General features: G+C 39.3%; 1 protein-coding gene across 3 annotated transcripts in view; it reads right to left on the bottom strand.

The window, feature by feature from the left end:
* Positions 1–418: 418 nt before the first annotated feature.
* The window catches only part of usp13 (ubiquitin specific peptidase 13), a 29,464-nt gene continuing 4,412 nt past the window's right edge, over positions 419–25,470 (bottom strand). Inside the window, exons 3-21 of one of the 3 annotated variants that reach the window (XM_079350253.1) lie at positions 24,620–24,680; positions 22,133–22,254; positions 21,176–21,318; positions 20,591–20,775; positions 20,149–20,246; positions 19,846–20,036; positions 19,018–19,089; positions 18,092–18,197; positions 16,136–16,261; positions 13,188–13,341; positions 12,646–12,820; positions 12,386–12,474; positions 11,663–11,785; positions 8,976–8,999; positions 8,420–8,563; positions 6,331–6,500; positions 4,119–4,308; positions 3,415–3,499; positions 419–3,109 (exon numbers count right to left, since the gene is read on the bottom strand). In XM_079350253.1, coding sequence (XP_079206379.1) covers positions 3,013–3,109; positions 3,415–3,499; positions 4,119–4,308; positions 6,331–6,500; positions 8,420–8,563; positions 8,976–8,999; positions 11,663–11,785; positions 12,386–12,474; positions 12,646–12,820; positions 13,188–13,341; positions 16,136–16,261; positions 18,092–18,197; positions 19,018–19,089; positions 19,846–20,036; positions 20,149–20,246; positions 20,591–20,775; positions 21,176–21,318; positions 22,133–22,254; positions 24,620–24,680 — 2,355 coding nt within the window. In that variant the 3' untranslated portion in view covers positions 419–3,012. The remainder of the gene's footprint in view (positions 3,110–3,414; positions 3,500–4,118; positions 4,309–6,330; positions 6,501–8,419; positions 8,564–8,975; positions 9,000–11,662; positions 11,786–12,385; positions 12,475–12,645; positions 12,821–13,187; positions 13,342–16,135; positions 16,262–18,091; positions 18,198–19,017; positions 19,090–19,845; positions 20,037–20,148; positions 20,247–20,590; positions 20,776–21,175; positions 21,319–22,132; positions 22,255–24,619; positions 24,681–25,470) is intronic. The other 2 variants (XM_079350254.1, XM_079350255.1) reach the window with 2 other exon arrangements.

Raw genomic sequence — 25,470 nt, 5'->3', positions numbered from 1 at the left:
TTGCATTAAATATAATGCTCAGGCTCTATAAAACATTTATAAAATGTTATGAATAGCTTCCTCAGTTGGGGTTCATAAAAAGGATTTTCAGTACATGTCGAGTACATTTCTTCACTCCTTTTATTCAACATGTGTACAAAAGCAGTTTAATTCTGGTTTATTTATCAATGCATCAGACATGTATGAATAAAATGATATTTTGACGAATGAACCTATAATGATATACTTTAAGTTGTTTATTAAAACACCTACTGTAATGCATATTACTCCCTGTATAACCACAAGGAAAGCATTAGCACCTTTGAAACATACAATATGAAAGTAACCTTTTAAAATAAACTGTTGGTATATATTCCACGCTCATGTGTCTTTATTCCCTTAAAAGAAACAAGGACTTTTTTAAAAGAAGACAACTCTCGACAAAGGTGTAGTTTATTACATTTTCCAACTCTGGTAAGTAAACAGTGCCATAGACCAAACTGTCATTACTCTATTCACATACACCTAAACGATATTTCGATAAACGCATACCGTACATTACAAAAGTCAACTTAAAATAATACCTTCAGGAAACCTATGTGATGAAAACTACAGAATTTGCAGAAACTTGTTTGCAAAAAAAAAAGCAACAGAGTAAAAACAGGTGAAGAACATTCTGAAATTTAGTTGAAAGACAAGAAGAATAAAACTCACAAAAGTACAGATGTACAATCCAAATGACTAAATGCCAAAGTCTAGTGCACATGCTGACATTGTAAAAGCTGTTTTGTGACAAATTTAACAGGTAGTTCAAGCTTGGCAGAGAAAATGAATAGAGACCGAGCTGGAGGGAAAGCCGAAACCAAAAAAGACAGAACAAAAAAAAAAAGCATTGCGTTATCAGGAGAGCGGGGGGAACAAAAGGTGCTTCAAAATAACAATAGATTGCACAAGATATATCAGGACATTTATAACTTAACATCATCAAGCAGGACAGCAGGTTTTTCACTGATGCAAGACGATTAAAGATGCATTTTAGACCAGAGTCCGGATACAAAACATTAGAGAAGGGGAGAAATCAAATACTTGCATAGAGAGACCTTTTAGACTTCCTCGATGCATAGATGATGAACACTGCAGCAGTTTATCAAGTAATATGTATAGATAATGGATGTTGAGATATAACGATCAGTCAAATGTAGGCACACTGTTATTAAAAATCACGTTTTCCATCACAGCTCCCCTTGCAACCATGAGTGCACCACTGAGCTAAAGACAGTTCCGGTAAATGCCAGGATCATCCAACTGGAATTGTGTTTGTGCTGATGACAAAATATCAACACTTTGTTATATTACGCAGTTTCAGATTAAACAAATAAAACAAATTTAAGGCCTGTTCCATGTACTCTTCATTTAGGTTGAAAATAGACTTAACATGGCTGAACATGAACAAAACTGAAATATCGTTGACAATCAGAGAAACAAAACAAAAGAATTCACAGATACTACTAAACAAGCGGTTTGTTTCATCTGTTGGGTATGTTATGAATCAACTTAGTGTGTGGAGTACAGAGTCTTTGAGTGATCCAGCATGAGGTTAAGTGACTAAAACTCAAAAGGGCCAGTTCTACATTCAATGTGGTTTCTGAGTATTGAAGCTGAACAGGAGGTTTTAGTTGCAGCGAGCACCATGAAGTAATACATTCAGCACTGCAGCATGTCTATATGTCGAGACGGCACATAGAAGAGATATCCCAGTCCAGCTTTTATCATACAGCAGCGCTGAGCAGATTTGGTTGTGGTGTATATTGCATAAGACCAGAGAACAGTTCAGGTGCATAACTGGTGACGTGTAAAATGCAGCAACAGGTCAAGCAAAACATTCATTCCAAATTGTGAGACATTGTCTGAATCTATCAAAGTGATAAAGGAACCAATCTGAAACATCTGCAGCTCTTTCATACACAATGCAAACATTCTGCAACATAATGAATGAAATAATTTTAGGAGAGGATGAAGGGATTCTGTTTGTGCACTGATGCTATGATCTGAACATAGGATTTGCTTTAATTAGGCATCAGTTGTATTACTGTAATCTCGACATCGACTAATGACCACTTCAAGGATTTTCAGGCTCAGCAGTACTGGAGTTGAAGATATCACATTCATTTGTTTATAGCTGGTGAATAAAAAGATCACTTTAACTGCACCTTACGTGGTCATTTACGCAAAAAAAAAAGGGGGAAAAAAGTGCTTAGACAGGGGGGAAATACTTCAATGTTGATAAGCAAGTGTACCCGAGAAAGTTTCGCCTTAAAGAAGAACACACTCAAACAATCTCCAAGTAAAACTGGGGCAGGTTTGAGCCATAATTCAGTAACACTGTTTTTTTTAACCGAGTTCAAACCCAGTCTAAAACTTTCAACAGACAATAAGTAATTTATTTCTTGTTACTACTTTTTTTTTTTAACTTCAGGATGTCCTTTCAATATCCTTGAGATGAAAAACACTGTATTGTAATGCAAAGCCACCAGCAGCACAGTAATTTGTTGTTTGTTGAAGCAGTTTCAGGGCATTTCAGGGCTGGCAGTGAAGCACTCCCATCTCAATATACATTTATAAAATGTACCACTTTGAAGACACTGGCACAGTAGCTGAAGGCATAAGAGAAGGAACAATGTGATTTGATATGTGGCATTATTTTGTGTGCAGAGCACTTCAGAAGTAGAAATTGCACACATTCCTCTGCACCTACACTGGCAAGAAAATGTCTTTTCTTAAACACAAACACTTACATTCAAAGCGAAACATAACACAAAATGCACAAAGAGCACATTGCTTTCCCTTTTTTTTTTACCAGTGTTCCTGGTTGATCCTGAATGACATCATGGTAAGGCGAGCAGCTGGTCAAAGACGTTGAATTACATCATTTCCACTGTGGTTGTTATTAAAGTTGTCTGCCAGTCTTCTGCAGGTGACCAACTGTGTTTCTTTTAATGGGTGCATGGTGGAAACGGGAGGGGGGAATTTACTTTAACCACTGGACAGTCGATGGTAAAAATAGATATAGCCCAAGTCTTTTGGAGGCCTTTCTGACAGACATACTTTGTGGTCGTTGAACATCACCCACCTGCAGGAGGGAAACATTTACAGAAATTATACATTTTAATATTAACAGGGAATATCTTCTAAGTTTCTCATCTATGAGGACAACAGTGCGAATAGGACAAAAATATGAGTCTTTAGTTTTTGAAGAATTTAGAATTCTACATTATTCAGAAATCTGATGACCAAGGTGTAAAAGTAGATAGAAATGTACAAAAAAGGACACTTTTTTGACTGGCTAACAGGGAGTCACTCATTGCTATCAATAATGAGTTTTCAGTTTTTAACCAAGATGAAATGAATGAATTCAAATTGCTCGTTATAACTCACCTTCCCTCCTTTTTGATGTGACAAACATAATGACCAGACATGGTGGATGCTCCCATGTGGCTAATGAAAGCAAACAGCTCATATCCTGAAAAAAAGGAGAAACAAACATGTACAACAGAGTAGTAAATGTCAGACCTCATAACCTATTTAAATTCACATCATCAGCAGAAAGACATCTGGCATACATCAACATGGTTTGTTGTGTTTAAAGTTGGTGTGACAGAGCAGACCCAGCAGCAGCAGCACACTGTGTAAAGGTGGCAGACATTAGAGTCGAACGTAAACTAACCTGTGAAGTGTCATAACATCCAGGTGAAATTAGAAGCAGACGGCAGAAAACTCTCTGTGAAACTGTGTTTTTTTTGTTCATTCCTCAGAAATCCTCAGGTCTTTGTTAAATAATGCATTAAATGCTTCTGCTGGTTTTCTGTTTCAAATACAAGACTGAAAGTCATGGTTTGAGTTGTTTTCTTGATTTCACCATTCATGCACTCATGTTTTGTTTTCTTTATACTGTGAGCTGTCATTTTCAGACTCATTCACTCCCATCTGTCAGCCACTCTGCTTTTAGACTCACCTCACCTGTGCCTCTACTACACAAGTATAGGTAATTAAAAGTAAAGCTTTGAGAATTACATTCATCTGCAGAACGGTTTCAAGTCTAAAGTTATCATCAGTGACGATGGGCATGCAGAGTCACTCACGTCCTGGTCCGTCTTTGACCCGCGGGCCCGACGACTCTCTGTCTTGGGAAAGCGTGGAGTCACTGTGTGAGTTTGAGTTTGAGAAAGCGTTGTCATTGGGCTCCGTGTCCGCCATGTCTGACAGGGCGTCAGTCTCCTCCTCCTCCGGGTGGGTGAAGATCCAATCCAACGCTCGTTCCAAGTTATTGTTCTGCAAAAATGTTCCTTTTATTTTAGTTTATTTATACATTTGTAACCAGACTGTATTTAATATACCAGAACTGAAGGTCAGTGGTGTAAATGTTAAATCAATAACTTCTGTATTGTTAGGATTTTAAAAGGGTGTGAGTCTGTTTCGAATATGCTTTTCTATTATGGACAGTCTATTCTTAAGAAATGGGAACTATATTTTCTTTGATGCAAAACATCTGCTGCTCTACTCCTTCTTCTTCTTTAAAGACAACATCAGTTGTAACAGGAAATATCAGCATCAAGTAAACATATGGCCCACAAAAAAAAAAAAAGTGCATATGGTACTAAATAACAGTTGAGGCTGAAACACTGTCACATTTGTTTTTCTCCCTTATTCCCTAGTTACTGTGCTTCCAGGTAGCTCCTCAAAGACAGTTTTTGCCAAAAATAAATAAAAAGGGAATAATTTATCTGGAAGGTGGCAAACGTCCATTCGTGCTGAAATCCCTCTCAGGATGTTGGATTTGAATCCAAAATAGAGGTGTGATTCCTGAACAATGTCTGCCTCTTAGTGATGCTGCTTTTTATGTCCCTGCTGCGTCATGAGTTTGAAAGAAAAGTTCATCGTCCTGATTTTCAGCCAACAATAAAGCGGCCGTGACACCCCTATGTGTTCATTTTATTTCACTCTAACAACAGTGTGGATTGTTGACATCAGGGTTGATAACTAAAAACTGGTGTCTATTTCTGTGTCTTGATAACAGTGTGGTACGTTACTTTTCCTGAAGGGGGAAGTTATAAGACACAGGAAATACAAGACTCAAGAGTCAAAACCTGAGTGCTGATGCATCTAAATTCTCTTTGAATCACACAAGCACCACATCAATCCTTTTTGTCCTGTGCATTAAAAACCCACAAAAAATGAGATATCCAGTCATCTTCCGTCAGCTCCCAGATTTCAGGAGAAATCCTCCTCAGTAATGACTCGTGTAATAATGTTCATGTTTCTGTATTCTCGTGTTCACGTTGGTCGCTCCTCTTGTCCTTAGAGCAGTCAGAAGCACTTTCTATCAGCAAGAAGATTCAAACCGCAATCCATGATGGTATATATTACATAGTGATTAGTTGTACACTACTTTTCCCACTGCATTGTGGGATACAAAGAGTCCACTATGTAGGGTATGATAATGCTCACTCAGAATTTGGACATTGTTTCATATCATGAAGTGCACCGTATCGTGAGCAGTGTGTGATTTGGGACACAGCCAATGAGGCAGATCCTGTTCCTACACCTCAAAGCTTGCTGGAACTGTTTGTAAACAGCATGTCGAGCAGATATCTTTAATCACTCTGACATGCAGGACCTATTAAATTTGCAGCCTGGAAAGAAAACAAGGAGGCCAGCCAAACCCCTCTAAGACTCACAGGGCTACCTTTGCATCAGCTCGCCCTCACTTCCTGCCACCCTGCTGCTTTGTCATGGACCAGTGAAGCTTTTGTTTTCCACTGTCCAGGTCAACATTCATTTTTTCTGTGGTGTCATGTGATCACTGCTGTGGAAGTCTTTGTACTGCATGGCCCAGAGACAATAATGAAACTGTGTGGGTGCTTCTTTGTCCTCAGATTTTCTCTTGGCCTCTTTTTTTTCTTTTCTCCTCCATCATGAAACTCAGCCAGGAATGTGTGTAACTAACAACTACAGAAGTCTGACTTTCTGGAAGCGCTGCTCTTGTTTGTGTCTGTTCAGTCCTGGTGACCCTCAGCTTGCACATTAGCTACCCTCCTTTTCCTGGTCAGTCAAAATAAATCAATGTTCTCACAAGCATAATGCATCAGCTGGCAGGATTAATTACAGAGGAAGGCATATTAGAGCTGAGCAGTAAACGCAGACACTCATAAATAGTTTTTAATAAACAAAGAACTATTTATGAGCAGACAGACTCATCTGAATTATGAGCTGGCAGAAACAAAGAGGGTGAAGAGGGTGAGTATACATTGGGATACAAAGTGTGACTATAAACAGTGTGGGCAGCAAACTGACCGTGGCTTTCAGTGCTGTGATGCTGTGAGTGCGTGGGAAGCCCATGGAAGTTAGAATGGAGATGCTCTCCTCAGGGGGAGAGTTTTCCAGCGGGGTGGCACCCATGGGGCTGTCACTGGTGGATTGACCAAGATCGATCATGGAGGGCAGAGTGAGAGGCTCTGCAAAGTCTGAAAACAACAGACAGAGGGGAAAAGAAAATGATAACAAGACGCTGCAGGTCTTAGTTTATTTTCAAACTGAAGACGCAGTTGCAGACGAAAGGAATGAGTCGCAGAACGACCGATTTATTTGGTGCCTTGTTGTGGAGCGTTGACGGAAAATGTTTGACAATTATAACCTCTGAGTGAAAAAAAAAGCAGGTTCGTGAAGAAAGAAGTCCCAACTATCTGTCTCTGTCAATAAATTAGACATGAAACACAAAACTTCCATCACACACAAGTGCAGGCAGGGACCACAGACACTTCTTCTCTCCTTTTTTGAACATTACTGCCAATAGGAGTAGTGTGTGTCTGTTTAGGCTCTTGGTTTTGTGTACTTTGTGTTGCCATTCAAACAACTTATTATTAGACTGGAGGATAGATTATTCAAACACACACACACGTGTACGTCAGTGTTTAATTAACACTAACTTGGGCATTTCATGAACTTAATCGATAAAACGGGAATGAGCTGTAGTCCTGTTAAATTCCTAAGTAGAGATAGACAAGCCACACTGCACAGTCCTCTAGAAATGCCACTCTTAGTAGAAGTCTATTTTAGGACATGATGGACTCTAAAGATTCTAGTCCAAGAGAATTATTGACCTGCGACTTAAAATGAAAAGCTTAGCTCTAAAAAGAATTAAATAATAATAGTTAGGGCAAAGATGACAGAGAGAGACAGAAGATGACGTAACCTCAGCCGAGGACGGACTCTTTACTGATGTTATAGAGGCTTAACGCGGATCATTTTGAAGTTACATTTGGCCCATTTAAAAGCAGGTTAGGGGATGCTTTTACTCCCTTCCACTTTAGAGGCCCTTTACAGAAGACCAGAGGATAAAACGGTCTCTGCTGCTAAAAGGTCGACAGGAAACAAAGTCAGATCTGACGACAGTTTGTGGCGATGACACGTGCATCTGCAGCACACAAAAGGATGTGAGCTCTGACACAAACACAACTTGTGTTTAAAAGGTCCAGTGGAAATACATTTGCCTGGTTTTGTGTTCCTGCTTCAGAAATGTTTTTGGCAGATTAGCAGCGTCAGAGTGTTTTGCATAAAAAGAGCCCGACACAGAGTTCACATGTAAGTTTACTAGCTCACAGAGAAACACCATGTGACTGCATGTGTTGCCTTTTGAAACAGCTTTTTTTTTTTCTTCATCTATTGCCCTGAGCTCATACCTCCCGCTCACTTATTGAAGTCTGTGGAGTCAGCTCATTGAGAACTGGGGCTCTTTCAGTGCAGCTGCTGTCGTGATTATTTGTCACCAGTATTTTTGGTTTCGTCTTGTGAATGTTACCCTTTTAAACCTCAGCACTCATGCAAGACACGTACATCATGCCCTATTTTTTGTTGTTTCTATTTTGCCTCGACTATTTATGATTGCATGACCCGTGTCATTAACTGTTGAACTTTACATTTTTAAAGTTTGAGATACATCCTCTGTCTTTCCTTTTTTTTTTACTTATTAGGCAAGTACATAACTATAATCGTTTAACTCTGCTGGCATACAGACAAATTATATGAAACAAGAAAAGCCCTTAAATCTTTGCCACGCTCAGCGACTGAAGTAACGCAGCACCTTAAATTAAAGAAGCTCAGACGTGCTACATTACTCCTGTGAAAAAGAATGTGAATTTTCCTGAATCATTAAAAACACAACGACACAGGGTAAACAACATAATGCATTGATGCGTATCACATGCTCATATTGGCTTTTGTGCAAACTGAATGTGATAGTTGCAGGCACAGGTGTAGGAAGTACTACCGAACCTTCAAGTCCCCCTACGGATCATAAAAGAAACCCGGATTAAGGCATTACGCAAAGACAAAATGCAAGTGTGAACATTGACACGTTTCATTGAATGAAATGAAGTTCTCTTACCGGGCTCCTCCATGTGGGCTATGATCCAGTTGAAGGCCATCTCAGGGCCCATGTTGCCTGTGTAGTAGACCGCTTTCCTACAAGCCTCGAGCGGAAAGCCCATCTCTGCCAGCTGCATTACTGCCGCCTCGTCTATTTCTGGAGCTGGGGACAAGAGTAACCAACATCAATAACTAAAAACACAGCGTCTGCTGATTCAACACTAACTTCCCAGTTTACAGAACGAAACAAGTTCTGTGGTGGCTCTCTCTCTTTGGGCCTCATTAAACAGAGACACCAGCAGGGCATCAGCCCTGGGGAGGTTTCTTTATCGAGGGATAATTCATCAAGGAGAGAAACGAGCCAGGCTAAAACCAGCAGAGCCACATGCAAAAGAAAAGTTTGTTTTGGAAGTTAACATGAATTGCAGCACCTGCACATGCAGACATGGTCAAAGCTGAATAACATTCATCACTATTTCTTGGGGCCCAAAACAGACTTTCCATGGCTATAACTTATATAAATGTAACATAGACACGTTAATGCAGAGAAGTGAAACATGTAATCATATACTCACAGTCCAAGGAGCCCATGGAGTTATCTGAGAGGGGAGAAAAAAAATCATTTTAGGTGTCAGCACACATTAAGGTCAAACACATTGTTGTTGAGTGTATTTTCACTGCTAACAACAGGAACCATTCAGAGATCAAATACAAATACAAATTGAGATGAATGAGTTGAGTCTTGAGAGAATGCTACTAAGCATCATCAGGTTTGCTGTGTAGTTTTTTGAATAGTTGTAAATGAGTGTGTCACAATATCAGCAAAAAAACAACTCGACTTTGAACCTGACTTTACTGTGACAACATGTCACTTCTGAAATCAGTCTTATTGGGTATGTATGACAAATAACATATCCTGATCTCTGATTGGAAAACTTTTGTTTAATGCTTTGAGGAAACGGCCATTTGTTTCAACTAATTACACAGCCAACTGTATTGTGTAGTAATGTCTCACTGGGGTTGTCAGGCTGTTTCAATAAAGCTGTAAAATGTGAAGTAAACACTTTTGGTGAGGACCATGTATGCAGTGCACTAGCTGTAGTGAACAGACAGTTCAGCCCCAAACACTGAAACCACAACTTGAGTGAATCCTTCTTCTATAAAATGTGATTCATTATGACTTCACCCAAGACTATTATCTGAGGCAGTTTTAAGCAATACAAGTTTTTAAACATCTCTAATGTATCTCTACAGAAAGTCAGTTCACAGAAACAGATCTTGGTATATTTGAAATATCCAGTACTGTATTATTTGTAAATTTAGAAATGCTTGAGAAATCAACATGTACAATAAATGGATGAGCAGTTTTTACATTATGCGTTTTCTCCTTTTTGATTGATTGAAAGACAGAACAGCAAATAAGTGGCCTGGAATCATTGAGGATGATGCACAGGAAAAAAAACAAAAAAAAACGTGTTTGTGAGCTGCTGTGTAATCGATATGAAGCACTGAAGCTTTTTGGAAAGTGATTAATGATTTATCAATGCTAATAATTAATAGGCCAGTGGTTTATTGGCAGCTGAAATAAGTTATCATATAATAAAAGAGATCAATACATCAAGTTGGAAAAAATACACATTTCCTCTGATCATTTTTTTTAATTTGACAATTCAAACACCATAACTAAAGAGCAGCTCTGATTTAAGTTCTGATGGGCAAGAGCCAAATACAGATACCATTTACTCTACAACCTCTAGCTGTCTACTTTCAAGAAACATTTAAAAATATTCCAACTGCAGTCACATAGAATAGCTGCATAGTATTGCTGAGAGAAGCACATGAATTTCTATTATTGAATTAAGTGTTTAGTAGATACAGCAATGTTCCAAGAAGGCATTTCATGTGTTTGGAGACCTGCGATAGGATGTGCAGCATGAAGCGTTCGGTCCTAAAATATTAACGCACACTCAGACAAACATGTTCAGACTTTAGTTTGGCCTCATTTCCCCATCAGAGGAAGCTAAACGATTCTGTAAAGCTCTCAGAACAAAAACCCTCCTCCTGAGTCTGTCAATGTGTGAAGCCCAGCTCAGCCTGCTCGCAGATGCTACTGTGCCTTTACAATGCTCTTTGGACCCCCTCTTTGTGTGTTGTGTTTGGAGCTTGAGACAGTAGAGAACACTTTGTGCTTCGTGCCTGCTGAAATATAAAGGAGGACACACATAAGTTGATGTAGTTGAACTTTGAGAACAACGGAAGGGGGAATAGTAGGATAAGAAATAAAATAATGGAGGAGACAGGGACAAAGAAGGGAGGTCTGAGTTTTTTGCAGGGAGAAGGGTCCCAAAGTACGCTTTATATAACAAAAGACTTCACTTATTTCACAATCTGATGAAACTGCGTCTTGAGAAAGTGACATAAGAACAAATCACACTTGCACCCCTTTAAGGACAAGTCTTCCCAGAGCCCAGGGAAGGGGAAATTACAACTGGATCTTGTAAAATCATTCTAAGTTATTAGGCTTAGCCACTGTGACCACAACAACTTTTTTATTAGTTGATTGAAGATGCCCTCCCCATGGAAACCAATTCAAGAAAAAACGTGGGTAGCTTTGAGCAGAACATCATATTAGAAACAATTTCACGGATCATTTGTCTCTGTCACAAAACTACCTCACGCCTGATGAAAAGGATGTCAAGAAGCAGCTTCGGAGCAACACGCACTTCAGGTAGTCTTCAAAGCAACACTGTGTTGATGTTGTATTGAGCAGAATTAGATAAATACTTTTCAGTATTGTGTATACTTGTTGGACTAGATTGGATAACATTAAACAATGGTATTTTAATCTACTCCTGTCTCTGTTTCAAAAGCTTGTTAAAAGTTCTAATGTCGTTTAGGAGCATGTATGTATGTATGTATGCGTGTGTGTGTGTGTGTGGAGGGGGGGGGGGGGGGGGGGGGGGGTGAGGACAGAAGAGATGCAACTTGAACAGAAAGTTAATTGTGAATTCACTCATGACAATATCCAGGGAAACAGGGTGACACAGTAAATCTGCAGTGCGATCCTTGTTCTGATGGAAACGTGATTAATTGGATTTGCTCCGCCTTGCTGAACCGCCAAAGTGTGTTCTCTAAACTGGACAGACATATCTGCTAATGCATTCAATTTTCAAGGTGTGTCCCACTGTGCATACACTCGCGCCACTCAGTACAGGTACCATTTCTTTAAACCACCGAGAAAATAAAAGGCTCTGTTCGGTACCTCTTGTGTCTTCAGCTAGCACAATAGGAGGCATGAGGTCAGGAAGCTCCTCCTCCCCCGCCTGCAGACCCATGGCCCGCATTCTGCTCAGATCCAGGAAGTCTGGAACGTCTATGGCCAAGTCTGCAGAGGAGTAGACAAATATAAAACTGAACAGAAAAGTGCATCGACATGCGGCGATCTGGATGTTTACAATTGTGTTAAATATGTGGTTTTTAGAAGCATGATAGGCTTAATTTAAAAAATTGAGGACATCAATTGAGCTTTCAGAATTCAAGCTCAGAAAGCACACACAGGGACACCAATATTACACTTTTACAGATACAATATTTAAGTATAAAGGAGTAAATATATTGAAACTTTATTACTATGATGTTGCAGGAATCACAATCTGTAAAGGGCTTATGACACTTTATCCACAAGTCTCAACCACTGAGCCAAATAAAACCACACATGATACTTAATTACACAATTTGACATAAATATGTATTTTGCAGCCACCTTCTATTAATAAAGGGTAAACACTCAAACCATTGGTGTGTTGATTTAAACCATGAAGATTACTTCATTCTATTGAGCAGCTGTTTCATCCTCTACTCGACCCGCTGATGCATTGTGGTTTTATGGTGCCCTCTGGAGGCAGTTAGGGCACAGTAAACATAATTGAAGCACAGCTTTGGTGGCAAGCAAAGGACAGTCAGGTAAAGTGTGACAAACACTTACCTAATTTCTTTGGCACCCAGTCAACCCCGAAAGTGAATTTCTTGATCTGCAGCACCAGATACTCCGGGAAGGAGGCAAAACGGGACGTTCTGCAGAACACAGTAACAGCCATCATTAAAGAGAGGATTCAATAGAAAGGCATGTCATGCTACCAAGTAAAATCTTAATTGGAAAAAAAAAAGAAGGAAATAATTCAAAATAATTAATAAAAGGTGTGGAGAATTCTCTCCATGCTCATCAACAGAAGGTCCTCTGCTCACTTGACTCCCGCTGACTTGGCCTGCAGTGCTGAGCTCCAGAAGTTTGGGACGTTCTCCGGCTCGGTTAAGGCCTGCAGACAGGCGGTGAAGGGGATCCGAGCTCTCACTGGCTCAGGAGGAGCCCGCATGTTCTCCTCCGCGTCCTTTAGCTTGGCCTCATATGCTAACAGCTCCTCTGGTCGAATAAAAACACAGACAAACACTTTTGAGTCGGCTAATAACTGTTGACCTCTTTAACACCTCACAGTAGTTAGTATTTTAAATCTAATATGATCATAATCTAGCATATAAAACATGCACACTATACATTGAATGCAATACAATTATTCACAGTGCTTATGTGCAATTCAAATTGTCTGGAGTAACAACCTGTTAAATTGATTTGAGCTACCTTTACATGTACATTACACATGATTATTTGTCATATATTGAAATACAAAAAGAGACATCTGGACCCTCTTTGTCTTCAGACCAGTAGTTTCCACTTCAAGCAGGTATGGCTTCCTACAGAACAACTTGTTTTTGTGCATGAGCTTATTTACCTCGATTGGTTGCTGCTTCAATGGGGGCTGGCAGCTGGATGCAATAGTCCACCCTCTGTGTGTAACGGACCCGACGTGTCTGGCAGCACTGAATGCGCTCCTCCACCAGGAAGCGGAAGACGTCGCTTGGGTTCTCTGAGCCTGCGCTGTTCCTCTGTCAAAACAGGCAGAGTGAGGGTTTTACTCTTTTCAAGTTTTGTAACTAAGTGGGCTTTTTCTATCTTCTCTACTGTCTGTTCCAAAGTTCAAATCTGAACAAAGAAAAAGTCTGCTGCTCCCTTTATCTGGACTGAAATACAAAAAGTCCTGACACTTAATGGATTTTTTTAAGAGGATGTTGAAGGACTTGGAGGCAGACAAACCTGACTGTAGATGACCGACCTAATATATTAATGAGTATAGTCCATTATGACAAACATTTACTGCTTTACTTGCAATTTCATGTCTTTCATTGTCCGTCAGAAACTTTGTTGTCTGTACTGCTGCCAGGACGATCTTAGAAAAGGAGGTTTTTAAATCTCTCTTTCTAGGTTAATTGAGGTTGAATAACATAAATAAAACAGCTAGTGCTCTGGGATGTTGGGGTTTGGTTTTGGGAAGAGAAGAAAATAAGTAGATGATTAAATGAATTCATAATTAAATTAAATTTGAGTAGTTGTTTTCTCTTCTCTGTACTTCCAACTGCACCTTTTTTTTTTTTAATCTGCTTTTGTTTGTCTGGTCTTCTTCATATTATTTTCTCTGTCTTTGTCATGGCTGCTACTGTGTTTGTTATTTTGTATATGATCTTTAGTCAGTAATCATCATCTCCTACATGTCACATTTTCATTATTGTTCCTGAAGAGCATTTTCTTTGCATAAATTAAAAGAGAAACCATATGTCTGTTTTCACACGTTCCTCAAACATGTAAAGCTTGTGACACATAACAGCCTGAGCACTGAAATGCAACTCTGTCTACAAGTTATTCTTTGCTGTGGTCTATTAAAATCTCCTGGCAGGACTTCAACGCAACTGCTGTTTGACCCAGATCTCTTTATACAGTTATCCATAATGTAGATGTAACTCTTTAATTCAGGAGCCACCTCAGTTAACCCGGCCCACCATGATTGAATGTCTTACATCTTTTCAGAATCACAGAGACATTCATTATTTTTCAATGTGTGATTCTTTGTCGACTCACTACTTATGAACAGTGGGAGTCCGAGAAGTACACATTGGGTTTATCCGAAGACTCTGATGAAGGATGACAATGCAATTTAGCAGACATTTACGCTGCAGCGTTTCTGCAGCACAGTCTTTCTATTCTAAGATGCTACAGAAATACACAAGTTATAATTTTACTGAGGCCAAGTATGCAGGCTGACAACGACGGAACGAAATGTTGCTGATGGTGTTAGTCATTTTATCTACGTCTACAGTACTTAAATAAATCTGTCTCTAGTCTACGGACAGCTGTAGAGGCCAGCAAGTAGACTTAAGGAGGGGAGGTCAGTGGCTCAAAACCAAGTTCAAGCACGAGAGGTGTAAGCTTCTTGGGGCTTATGAAGAAGTAATTGATGCTAGAAGAGTGTTGGTAGTCTGTTTTGTTGATCAGGTTGGAGTGAAGTGTTTGGTCAGAGCATGAATCACAGCAGAGGCAGAATGGGTGGCATTATCTGGCCTCCTGTGTAACAGATAGTACGAAGCTATTTATATGTCTCAGTTGAGAAAGACACGTCAGTGCAGTGTATGTACCAACAAGCAAGGAGAAAGTATGTCCAAAAAAAGACCTGCACTATCTAATGCCTGCCCAAGTGTCCCAGAGGTCAGACGTAACAAAAAGACTTTCTCAGAACTTTGACGTTCTTCATTTATTGCTTCAGTGTATTTGTTGTAAGCAGTGTCTGTTTCGTTTGTTTGTTTGTTTGTGTCAAGTTAACTTGAGTTTTCACCAAGCGATAGTGTCTAAACATGCTCTAACAAATACAGATTGGATTACACAGTTTGTATTGTTGCAATGTATTTTTAATTTCTTTTCTATTATTAGTAAGCATATACATGATAAGAGTAACCAAAGTAAACCGAGTCATCCCCATGACAACTGTGAAAACTCTGTTATTATGATGAAAATTCAAAACATTAGGTAGATTGACATTGTTAATAGAATTTGCTAACTACCAGTATAAGTTAAAGATTGACTGATTATACTATATCGTTTATTTTTGGGGGTATTTTTGTCTTTATCTGACAGGACATTGGATAGAGAAGGGGATCAGGAGAGAGCAGGGAATGACATGCAGGAAAGGAGCCACAGGTCGGACTTAACCCCAGCTTAGCTGCTTGGAGGACTACAGCCTACGTGCATAGTTTGCAACCTAAGCGCTCCCTGATGTGGGATTTTAGGAAGTCATTTTTAAATGTTATTTTTCAAAGATTTTTTTGTGGGGATTTCAACTGTATTTGGACAGGACAGCTAATAATAGATGGGGAACGTGGTGAGAGAGAGAGAGAGAGAGAGAGAGAGAGAGAGAGAGGAGATTTGTATGGACTGCAATTCTTTTTCTTCATGTGAATAAATATGATTAAAACTAGACTCAGTTGTCTCTAAAAAGGATCCCTCGCTCCTGCCGTCACATGTCCTTGAGGAAGACCCTGAATGAACGTGACTAGCTGTAAATTGATTAGTAATGTTGGGCGGGTGGGCACTTTATGTAGAAGCCTCTGCTATTAGTGTGGGAGTTTAGTGTGAGTGAGTGAATGTGACATCTAATGTAAAAACTGCTTTGAGTAGTCAGAAGACTAGAATAGTGCTGAGAAAGTCCAAGTCTATTTACTAATTCCCTGAGAAACAAAGGGACCAACATGCCCTTTTTTTGTTTTTATAAAGACTTAAAAAACAAAAAAACAATGTATGAATTATTTGGACATCACCTGACACAGGAAGTGGACCGGTTTTCACATCACTTACCTCCACCAGGTTCATTATGTGCAGGAGGAACTCATGTGCATCTTGTTGTCTGGTGGAGGAGAACTCTGGATTTCCCCTGCTCACATGGGACTTGAACATTCGAGGAGAGACTCCCTTCTGCTGGTGCTGAAAAGAAAATGTGTGAGCGTCACACAAGCTGACCACTCACCTGTCTTAAGACGAAATGTAATGAAAAATTACAGAGGTAAACGTTACTAAAAACATTGAAAAAAACCTAGGTTGTCCTGCCAGTCAGGGCACAGGTCCCAAATCTGGGAAATCTACAAAAGAATCTAGAGAGTGTTAACTTTAATTTAATGATTAGTATGCAAGAGAGAAAAATGCATACAGTTGCTACTAAATAGGCAGTGCATCCCCAGCACTAGTTTTAATAAATAAAAAAGCGAGCTAAAGGTTTTTTTGGGTTTTTTTTAAATGTACGGGACAGAGGCTGCTCAGACAAAACAATTGACATTTGAAATTATTTGAACTATTAATTAAGATTATTAAGCATCCTGATGGTGAAGTAAATACAATACGCCACACAGACCAATACAGAACATATATTTCACATAAGCCATGTTGCACAATATCTGCAAAAACACAGCATGAAATATGAAAGCAAAGCTGAAAATGCTCTTCAGCAAAATAAAATATAAACCCTTGACAAGTCTGTTTAAAGCAAGGGGGCAGACATGGTTAGAGTTAAGGTTTAAATATCTGAATCATGATGCCTTGATTTAAATAATGTTGAAAAAATTAGGTTCAGTGGGCGCCGTCAGTCTAAATGATAAAGGCGTTTGAGGTGGTTAAGCAATCTCAATTCTTGCCGCATTGATACTGGCAGCTTTTGCCTGTAAGTGTTTCTGGGTTTTAAAAATATGTTGAACGTTTGACCTTTTCTAGCAGTAATGACCCAATCAATATTGTCTCGTAATCAAGCTAGCCAGGTTAACATTAGCTACCTTTAGTTTGAAGATAGATGCCTCGATCCCTCTGGCCTGTCATATACGTTTGTTAGTTAGCTTCACTTGCTAGTTAGTCGAAACAGCTTTCTATGGATGGCATGGTCAGCATCCCAATGGTCAATATATTTCTTATTAAATCTAACTATGTTTTTTTTTCTACTGGTTTCAGATAAACACTTAATACCAAGAAGTTGTTTCTAGGCTTTGTGCCATGCTAAGATAAACGTGTGTAATGCTAGCCTGCTTTACATTCAAATAAATGAAAGAATTCTTTTTTTCCTAAAGGAATAGATTATTTTGTACAAACTGACTGCAGCATGCCAACTCAAATCCTCCTCCCCCTCTCCTCTCAGCTGTCAACATGCATCCAAAACTGACTCCATCACATGTAGGAAGTGTAGGATCACAGTGGTGCCCTATCAATTACTGTGGCTGGATAGGCTTAAAGGAAACCCACAGGGTAGAGAGGTAGTGCTGGTTCCCATTATGCCTTCATGCTATTCCTCTCCTTTTTGTCCAGTCAGCTGTGCACCATGTAGTCAAAGATGTAACATCATGGTCATTCAAATTTGTAAAGCAAAACTCACTGACGAAAAACTGAATTTACAAGATTGCAGAAACAAGACATTTGAACAAGCTTAGTTTAAGTAGTGATGCGCCGAATAATAAGAAATAAACAGTTTTAGTTCCGTTTCCCGAGCTGCCTATTTTATTTGAGTTGTACATCTGAGATAGAAGCAGAAATAAAAAATAAAAAATAACAGAACAGTCAAACTTGACTTTTAGATGTTTGGATCAACATCTTTCCAGCTGTCACAATCACAGTTTATTTTTAGCACATGGATATAGTGTAGCCCAGAATAAAACAATCTTTCAATTCAAACATCAAACTAAAAAGCTGAAACTCTGTTTAGTGATTTCATGAAAAAAAAAAAAGCTAGTAGCATGCTTATGTCAGTTAACAGACCAGTTTAGGAGCTGGACATACCCAGTTTAATACCTTGTGTTCTTCTTTCATCACCTGTTCAATGAGCTCAGATTTCATGGGTGGTTTGGAGTACTGGCCTGAGAGCAGTCCATGTCCAAGTTTAGCCCTGTCGGACAGAAGCAAAGCCAAAACTTTACAAATGATTGCCAGTGTTTTGGGTTTGTTCTCGTCTCTTTGGAAAGGTTTATTAAATGTCTTACACTGAGAGCATTAGTGCAGTTTCTTGTCTTAATAAAAACATTCAGACCATACACTGGAGGCCCGTTTACATTGATAACCCTTTCTTAACCCTATTTTCTTTTCCTGTCTCATGATCCAGTTTAATCTCAGCTCTGGTTCCATGGCAACAGAACTTTCAGAAATATATTACTCTTCTCATCAGACTTTTCTTAAATTCCTCTAATTCTTAAAATACGTAGCCTATACTTACGTGAACGTGGTTCACCTGTGGTATCGCTCTCAATATATTGCATTTGTTATGCTGATAGGTACATCGTTAATGTTTCGAGCAGTGCAGTCATCAACATGTTTATCTGGTAATGAACCTCATAATATGAAACATGTTGCTTCACACCACAGATGTTTATCTCCTGCCTTGCTTAATTCCCTCTTCGCTTTCGTCCTGGACACTGTGCCACTGGCCTATTGCAACACACTAGCTTACATGAGAAAACCAAGTTTAAACACGAATGAGTGGATAAAGGCACTATTAAAGAAAGTATCATTCATTTCTGAACTATATATCAAGAACGCGATTTGGCCATCTTTTCAAGCTGCAGTTTTATGATTAAGTTCTTTAAAGTGTTTCAATTTAATGCACGCTACACGTAAGGACACCACAGCATTTTCTTAACCAAGCTGCTTGAAAACACCGTGCTTGTTGTGGGTGTTGTTGCACTGACTAGCGTAACACGGGGGGCACTTACATTTGTGTGGCGAAGTCCTGGGTGGGATCGAGGGGTGAGTAGTCAAATATCCTCTGAAGATTACCCACATACCTGAAGATCAAAACAAATGTCACACACTAACCTCAGTCTGAGCACATGGACACAACACAAGACAAATGGAAACGTAGAAAGCACTTAGACTTTTTGTTGGGAACATAAATAGATATTTAATTACATAAAAGTCTTGTCTCTGCTACTCCGCGTTATTTTTAAAATATCCTTAAACACACATTTCCATTTTAATTGCAACTGTACTGTGACAAAATGTAATAAGCACTGTACATAATACAAAAAAAGGTAATGGAAGGCTTTCCACCATGTTAATATAAACTAGTCCAACATTTTTGATTGCATGTTTCTTAATGCTTCTGTCTATTATTAACTTAATTATTAATGATTTTTACTTGCAGTAATTGTAATTTTTTGAAGCAGTTCATCTGCATTTGGGTTACTGATGAATTGGCCGCTGAATCTCATGTCAAGTTTCTCATAGGGCTTACAGACTCACATATGAACATTAAATTCGGCCCTCTATGTATGCTGTGTTTAGAGTTAATTTTGTCTACCTGCTATTATAAAAAAAGGAATTAATTTAAAGAGACAGTATTCAGAAATGTGAAATAAAAAAACAGTCGATGAATTAACTTCTGTTCCCCTTTGATATCGAGACTCTGTTCACCTTTTCAGGGACATTTCATGCTTTGATTAAAGCACTAACCTTCTTAAACCTAAATATGGAGAACTACAAATCTCTTGAATAATGTGTAAAAAAAAACCCAATCATGTGATATTATACAGTGCACTCACATCCTCTGGAAGTCGGGGATGCTGAAGAGCACCTGCATCACAGTGCCGAGGTAGCAGCTGTTTCCCAGGTTTTTGATGCCCGTGTAACCAGAACCAAACACCGCTTTCAGCTTCATGCCTGACTCCTGGATCACCTCCCATTCGCTTACCCGTGGCCGAGAGTTATTATCTGTGTGGTGACCGTTTTCTGTCTGAGGGGAGAGAGACAGAGAGAGTGAGATGGGGGGGAAAAGCTGAAACCTTTAGCGCTTTCAACATTTTTCGCTCTTATTGTTGTTGTTGTGCAAAACTAAAACAACTCACTCTTTTCTGCATCTGTAGCATGTCTATTCCAAAGTGTGACAAGTGCTCTGATATTTGGGGGTCCAACACGGCCTCTTCCTCTTCAAATGAGTAGACATCTGAAACCAAAGGATAAGTTCATCTCAATTACAGGTCAGTCCACAGTATAACTTAACTTCATCTTTAAAGTGTTTATCTTCTTACAGTCACATCTAAAACCCAGTTCACACTTTTATTTAATAACATCGATGGTGGTGCAGTGACATTGATAAAGGTAAGAAAAATATCATAATACTATACATGTGTACTGAGTTTACTGCGAACCGTGTTAATTACATCATGACAAATTACTTGTCTGTGTTGGTGAAATACAAACTATTTAAAGGATATCCATCCCTTACGTTACACAGAAGCTTGGATTTGTGCTTCAAATTGTAAAATAATCCTGTCGTATGTGTCGGACCTGCTCCGTCTGGTGTGATGGTGTCCAGTTTGACAGCCAGCGGATGGTTGGTCTCTCTGAAGTGGTCCAGGGCGTGGCCGTTCCCTCCGCTCCCATCGAAGAACCACTTCCCACAGAGCACCGTTCCATCCGTGAGGTTCATCCACAGGTTTTCTTTCATCTCACACTTCTGACACTTCCAACCACTGAGAGCAAAGAGCAAGACGTTTCTTTGTGTTGTTATTTTTTACCAGAGATATAACCAGAGACTCGTCTTTTCACTGTTAATTGTCAGTCAATTCATCCCCATTGGTTAAGTGCTGACTTAACCAATGATGACTGTCACATGAGGGGAAGACACAGTCAAACAAATGTCTAGGATGTTTCTCGACTATTTCTTAAATTCAATTTAAAACACTTTAGATATTCTTCCAGAATATGTCTCATAAACCGAACCTGCAGAGGCCAGCTGTTATTAAAGGGGCTTGTTTCCCATAATTCGCCAGTTTACGCCATTAGAACAGCTACACAAATACAAATGTTGCCTCATATACATTTTAGGCCCACTTTACATATGTAGCAGTGGTAACTAATATCTGTCACTACCTGGGTGGGATCCTGACCCCGTTATCCAGCTGTCTGAGGCTCCTGGCATGTTTGGATACCTGGATCTCCTCCTCCCAGGATTCCGGCTCCTGCTTCTTGTAGGCTGATGGTGCGTTGAGCACGGCGTCACAGGCGATGGTCACCTGATTTGTCAGAGGCATGGGCAGAAAGAAAAATGAAAATTCTCAAAAATAGATAAGCCTTATAAAAATCAAAACTTCAGGAGTAGAGAACATCCATTTTTAACAGAGCTTCTGTTAGATATAGTAACATAGTTTAACCACTTTTAAAACTGCTTTTAATTAACTTTTATTACAAGTCATGAATTACATCAAATAGAAAGGACAGCTGTGAACATGCAACATTTATGCAAAATAAAGTGAAAGTAAAAATCAGAAAACAGGAGAACAGGGCAGCTCTATATTGCGACTTTAGCGCAGAAACAAACGGTACATAACAGTAACATTTTCCAACAAGGAAGGAATCATCCTGTTGTTTTACCAGTAAATTAAAGTGTGCATTACGGTAAATATTTTAAATCGTTATCGTCAAAAAAAAAAATGACAGCCAAAACCAAGACTCATAGCACCCTGCAAACAATAACTTTAAAAAAGTAAAGTATCTCCTGGACTCCATGCAAGACACACAAACACAAAAGTGATTAAAGCATATTCATATAAAATGCATCCAGTGGTTCCACTTTTTTTCTTTTTAAAGAGTAGCCTTTGAAATTACCTTTACGTGAACATCTTCCATCAAAACTAATACAAAAAAACCCTTAAGGTAAGTGAATTAGAGAGGGAACTCTGAGAGTCCGACCTCATATTCTCAGGTAGTTTTCAGGCTCAATGGTGTTTATAAACCTGCCGGTCTGTTCTCTATAAAGGGAACCACTGAGTGCGCGCTTCAATCAACATGCAGAAAAACACAGAGATCATGCAGCACCGACTCACGGACCAGAGCGGGCAACTCCTCAATATTTGGTAAGGGGATCTCGAAGTGGTCTGGAAAAATGACCAGCTTGGCCTCGTCTTCGTATTCATAGTCCTCACCGTTAAAGTCACGGTTTAGCTCTAAATCTACAGGGAAGGGAGTACACAGCCAATCAGCTGCTGTGACACACAGCTTCCTCAAACACTGCTGACTGATATTGTTTGTTGCACATGTCATGATCCTCTTTATTCACATTTGTTTGAAGTGTGAGGTCTCCCCCCTTTTCTCAATGATTGTCGAACTATTAGGTGATGCTATAAAGTTTCATGACACAAAATCATCATTGAACAAATCCATCAATAGCTTTTTTTTTTTACTACAGGGACAGGATGACTTCATATTATGCTGAGGACTGTTACTCTAAAACAATTCATGCAGAGCTATAATTAGGTGCTCATCCCCAGCAAACACAAAACATACAGCGTTACTAGGGAGTACAAGGAACAATGGCTTTGTCTACACAGCTACAGCACTGTTATTGTTGACAGCATAATTAATCAACACAATAGTTTCACTATTAATATTTTTTCAAGATGACTCATTTGCATTTAAATAGTTATTTTCTCAGCTAACAAACGTTCAACGCCCAAACCAAACCATTGCGTTTACTGTCGATCAAAAACTATTTATACTACTCTATTACTTTCACTACTATTACTTTGGAATTCTATTACCATCTACCATTCTAACTATTCTATATCTATATCTTTTAAATATCATTTCTAAAGCAAAAACAACAAAAAAATCTAGCCAATATTATAATTTTATAATTTATAGTATATTTATAATTTTGTTACAGGGATATTTTTCAACTCTTGACATAATGAGCTGTTTAATGACCAAGGCTTTCTTAAATCAGTTTATTTATCAAATCCTAAACTGAACAACTTTGTACAAGTGAAATCGACAAAAAGCCTCTTGTGTTAAATCACTCTCCATAGTGAGTTGTCTTTTTTTTTCCACTTCATTCTAAACTCGTGTAATGACTCAAGAGAAACAGAATCACAGTCTATCCCTGACACTGTTATCGTGTCCCCTGCCTTCATGGTAACGTCTGACGTTGGCAGGCAGTGGCTGGATTAAATCACTGGACTGATACGGAGATGGCGGCAGACGCGCACAGGCCTGCTGCCACGTCAAACATCCAAATGGATAACAGCTTAAATCATCCCAGAGAAAACCATCTTCAAAACAATTTCCAGGAGAGAGACTGAGTCGCTGTAGGATTTCATTTGCACTTGATGTGCAGCAGTCGAGAGTTGAGTTAACGTTGGCTGATAAGAAAACAGGAACATTAATTATATGTAGGTTAAGTGGAAGGAATTCCTCCCAAGCAGAAAGAGAGGGAGGGGGGTTAAGAGAGAGGGCGAGAGACACCTGGTCCTCTCTGAACAGCATCATAGCTGCAGTAGAAGTGTGTCAGCCGAAAGAGAGGATGACAGTTGGTGGCAGCTGAGGGGGCAGTGACAAACTCACCCCAACCCACACAGAGGAGGAGCGGAGCAGGCGAGGCTTTGATTTAGAGCAGTTACCAACCACATGTACAAATAAATGAGCTATATTTGGAGCATAGGAGGATGCAGACAGAGCAGGGGGAGGAGCGGTCGGATCGTCGGAAATATGAAGTAGAGGTTGGCTGACTGCGTGTGTGTGTGTGTGTGTGTGTGTGTGTGTGTGTGTGTGTGTGTGTGTTTTGGGGGGGCAATTGGGGGGATAACTGCAGTGTAACAAACAATAAAGCTGGCATATAACAGAAGAGAGTTCTCTTGGTTCATTTAGGGGTTTCTAAAGAAACCCATTTAGTTTGATATCAAAACAAACCAAAGACATATCTATATTTTAGATTTAGTTAAATGAGTTAAATGTATTTAGTGCTGTATCTTTCCTTAAATGTACTTTGACACATCATTTCAAAAGTAGAATTCCAAAAAAGCTTGTCACATTGCAGATGTTTACCAGCTGCTCACAGTCAAGCCAAAGAAGCCTTACCTCTCTAACTCCTTACATGGTAAAAAAAAAAAAAAAACATTAAAAGGCCTAAAATTTAAACTACAATATCTTCACCCAAAAAAACAAAGACAGAGCTATAAAATAGTGCACATGTGTGGAGCTGAACTTTTATGTCTCCTTTAGTGCTCTTTTGTGTATTTAACGGCCCCGGAGAAATATCTAGTACCATTTCAAAAAATAACTGTTATAAACTCTCTTATGGTGTATTATGTGGATTCAACCAGCTACAAAACACATTGATGAACTACTGCTAAAACTATAAATTAGATGTTGTGTATAATGTTACATATCAGTTGAAGGAGTGATATTTGTCCTTTACAATAATTTCTTATTTTGTTTGTTGAAGTAACATTTTAATAACACTTCCGAGCACCGCTTTGAGCGCATGATAATGTTCCTCTTAATTAGCACTACCTTCATTGTTTGCAGTGCATATCTTACCTAGAAACACTTTTCCATTCCTTCGTCTGGGGATGGCACCTCCTGCAGCTCCTGTGGCTTTCTGCAGGAAACAGGAAGGAGGAAATTAAATTGGATGAAAGAGCCCTCACCGCATTAATAAAACACCTTTACTGAGTTTCTGAGTTAAAAGATGAAAGAAGCCTTTATGCTCTACAGATTGATATTACTTTGTTAGAAATAGATCCTGGATGTTCCAAGTTGTTGCCAGGTCAGGTTACACGGCCAGGGGGAAAACCCCCTCTTCCATGTCAGGATCAAAATTAAAGAATGATACATTAACCTGCTTCGATTGCATGCATGACTTGCATGGATATCATTTACAGTATGTTAAGCGTGTTTAGGCCTGTCTCTGCCTGTAGAGTCTCATAATTCTTTCCCTTTTCACCACAACATACAGCCAAGACTGGCAACAAAAAAAACAACCTATCTCATACAAATAATCTTTGTCAAATATGTATTGGTTTTTGGGGGCAGCCAGCACTTATAAAGAGGCTATAATCCTTGTTTCAATGGCAACGTGTTTGATGTCTTGTAAGTCTTTTCAGCTTTATGTGACTGCTTCCTGTTCACTGGGCAGGGAGGAGGACACACAGTGGCAGACAGAGCGACAGAGAATGCTGACACACTCGAGGCAGAGTGGACTCATGGGGGGAAAAAACTGCAGACACAGGAGCCTGTAGAATTTGAGCAGCTGTTTCTGCTCAGATTCAGGCATGGAAATAGCAGCTCTTTACAAAGCGGAGATTATCTGAGGGCAATTAGAGCCTGCGGCAGCCACTAGCACCCCCGTTGTTTACATCAACTTTGAAGACGTGGGGCTTCTCTGGGAG

This window comes from Symphodus melops (genome assembly GCF_947650265.1).
Source record: "Symphodus melops genome assembly, chromosome: 8".
NCBI lineage: Eukaryota > Metazoa > Chordata > Actinopteri > Labriformes > Labridae > Symphodus > Symphodus melops.
Note: the sequence above shows the minus strand (reverse complement) of the source record. Positions and strands in the feature narration are given on the sequence as shown.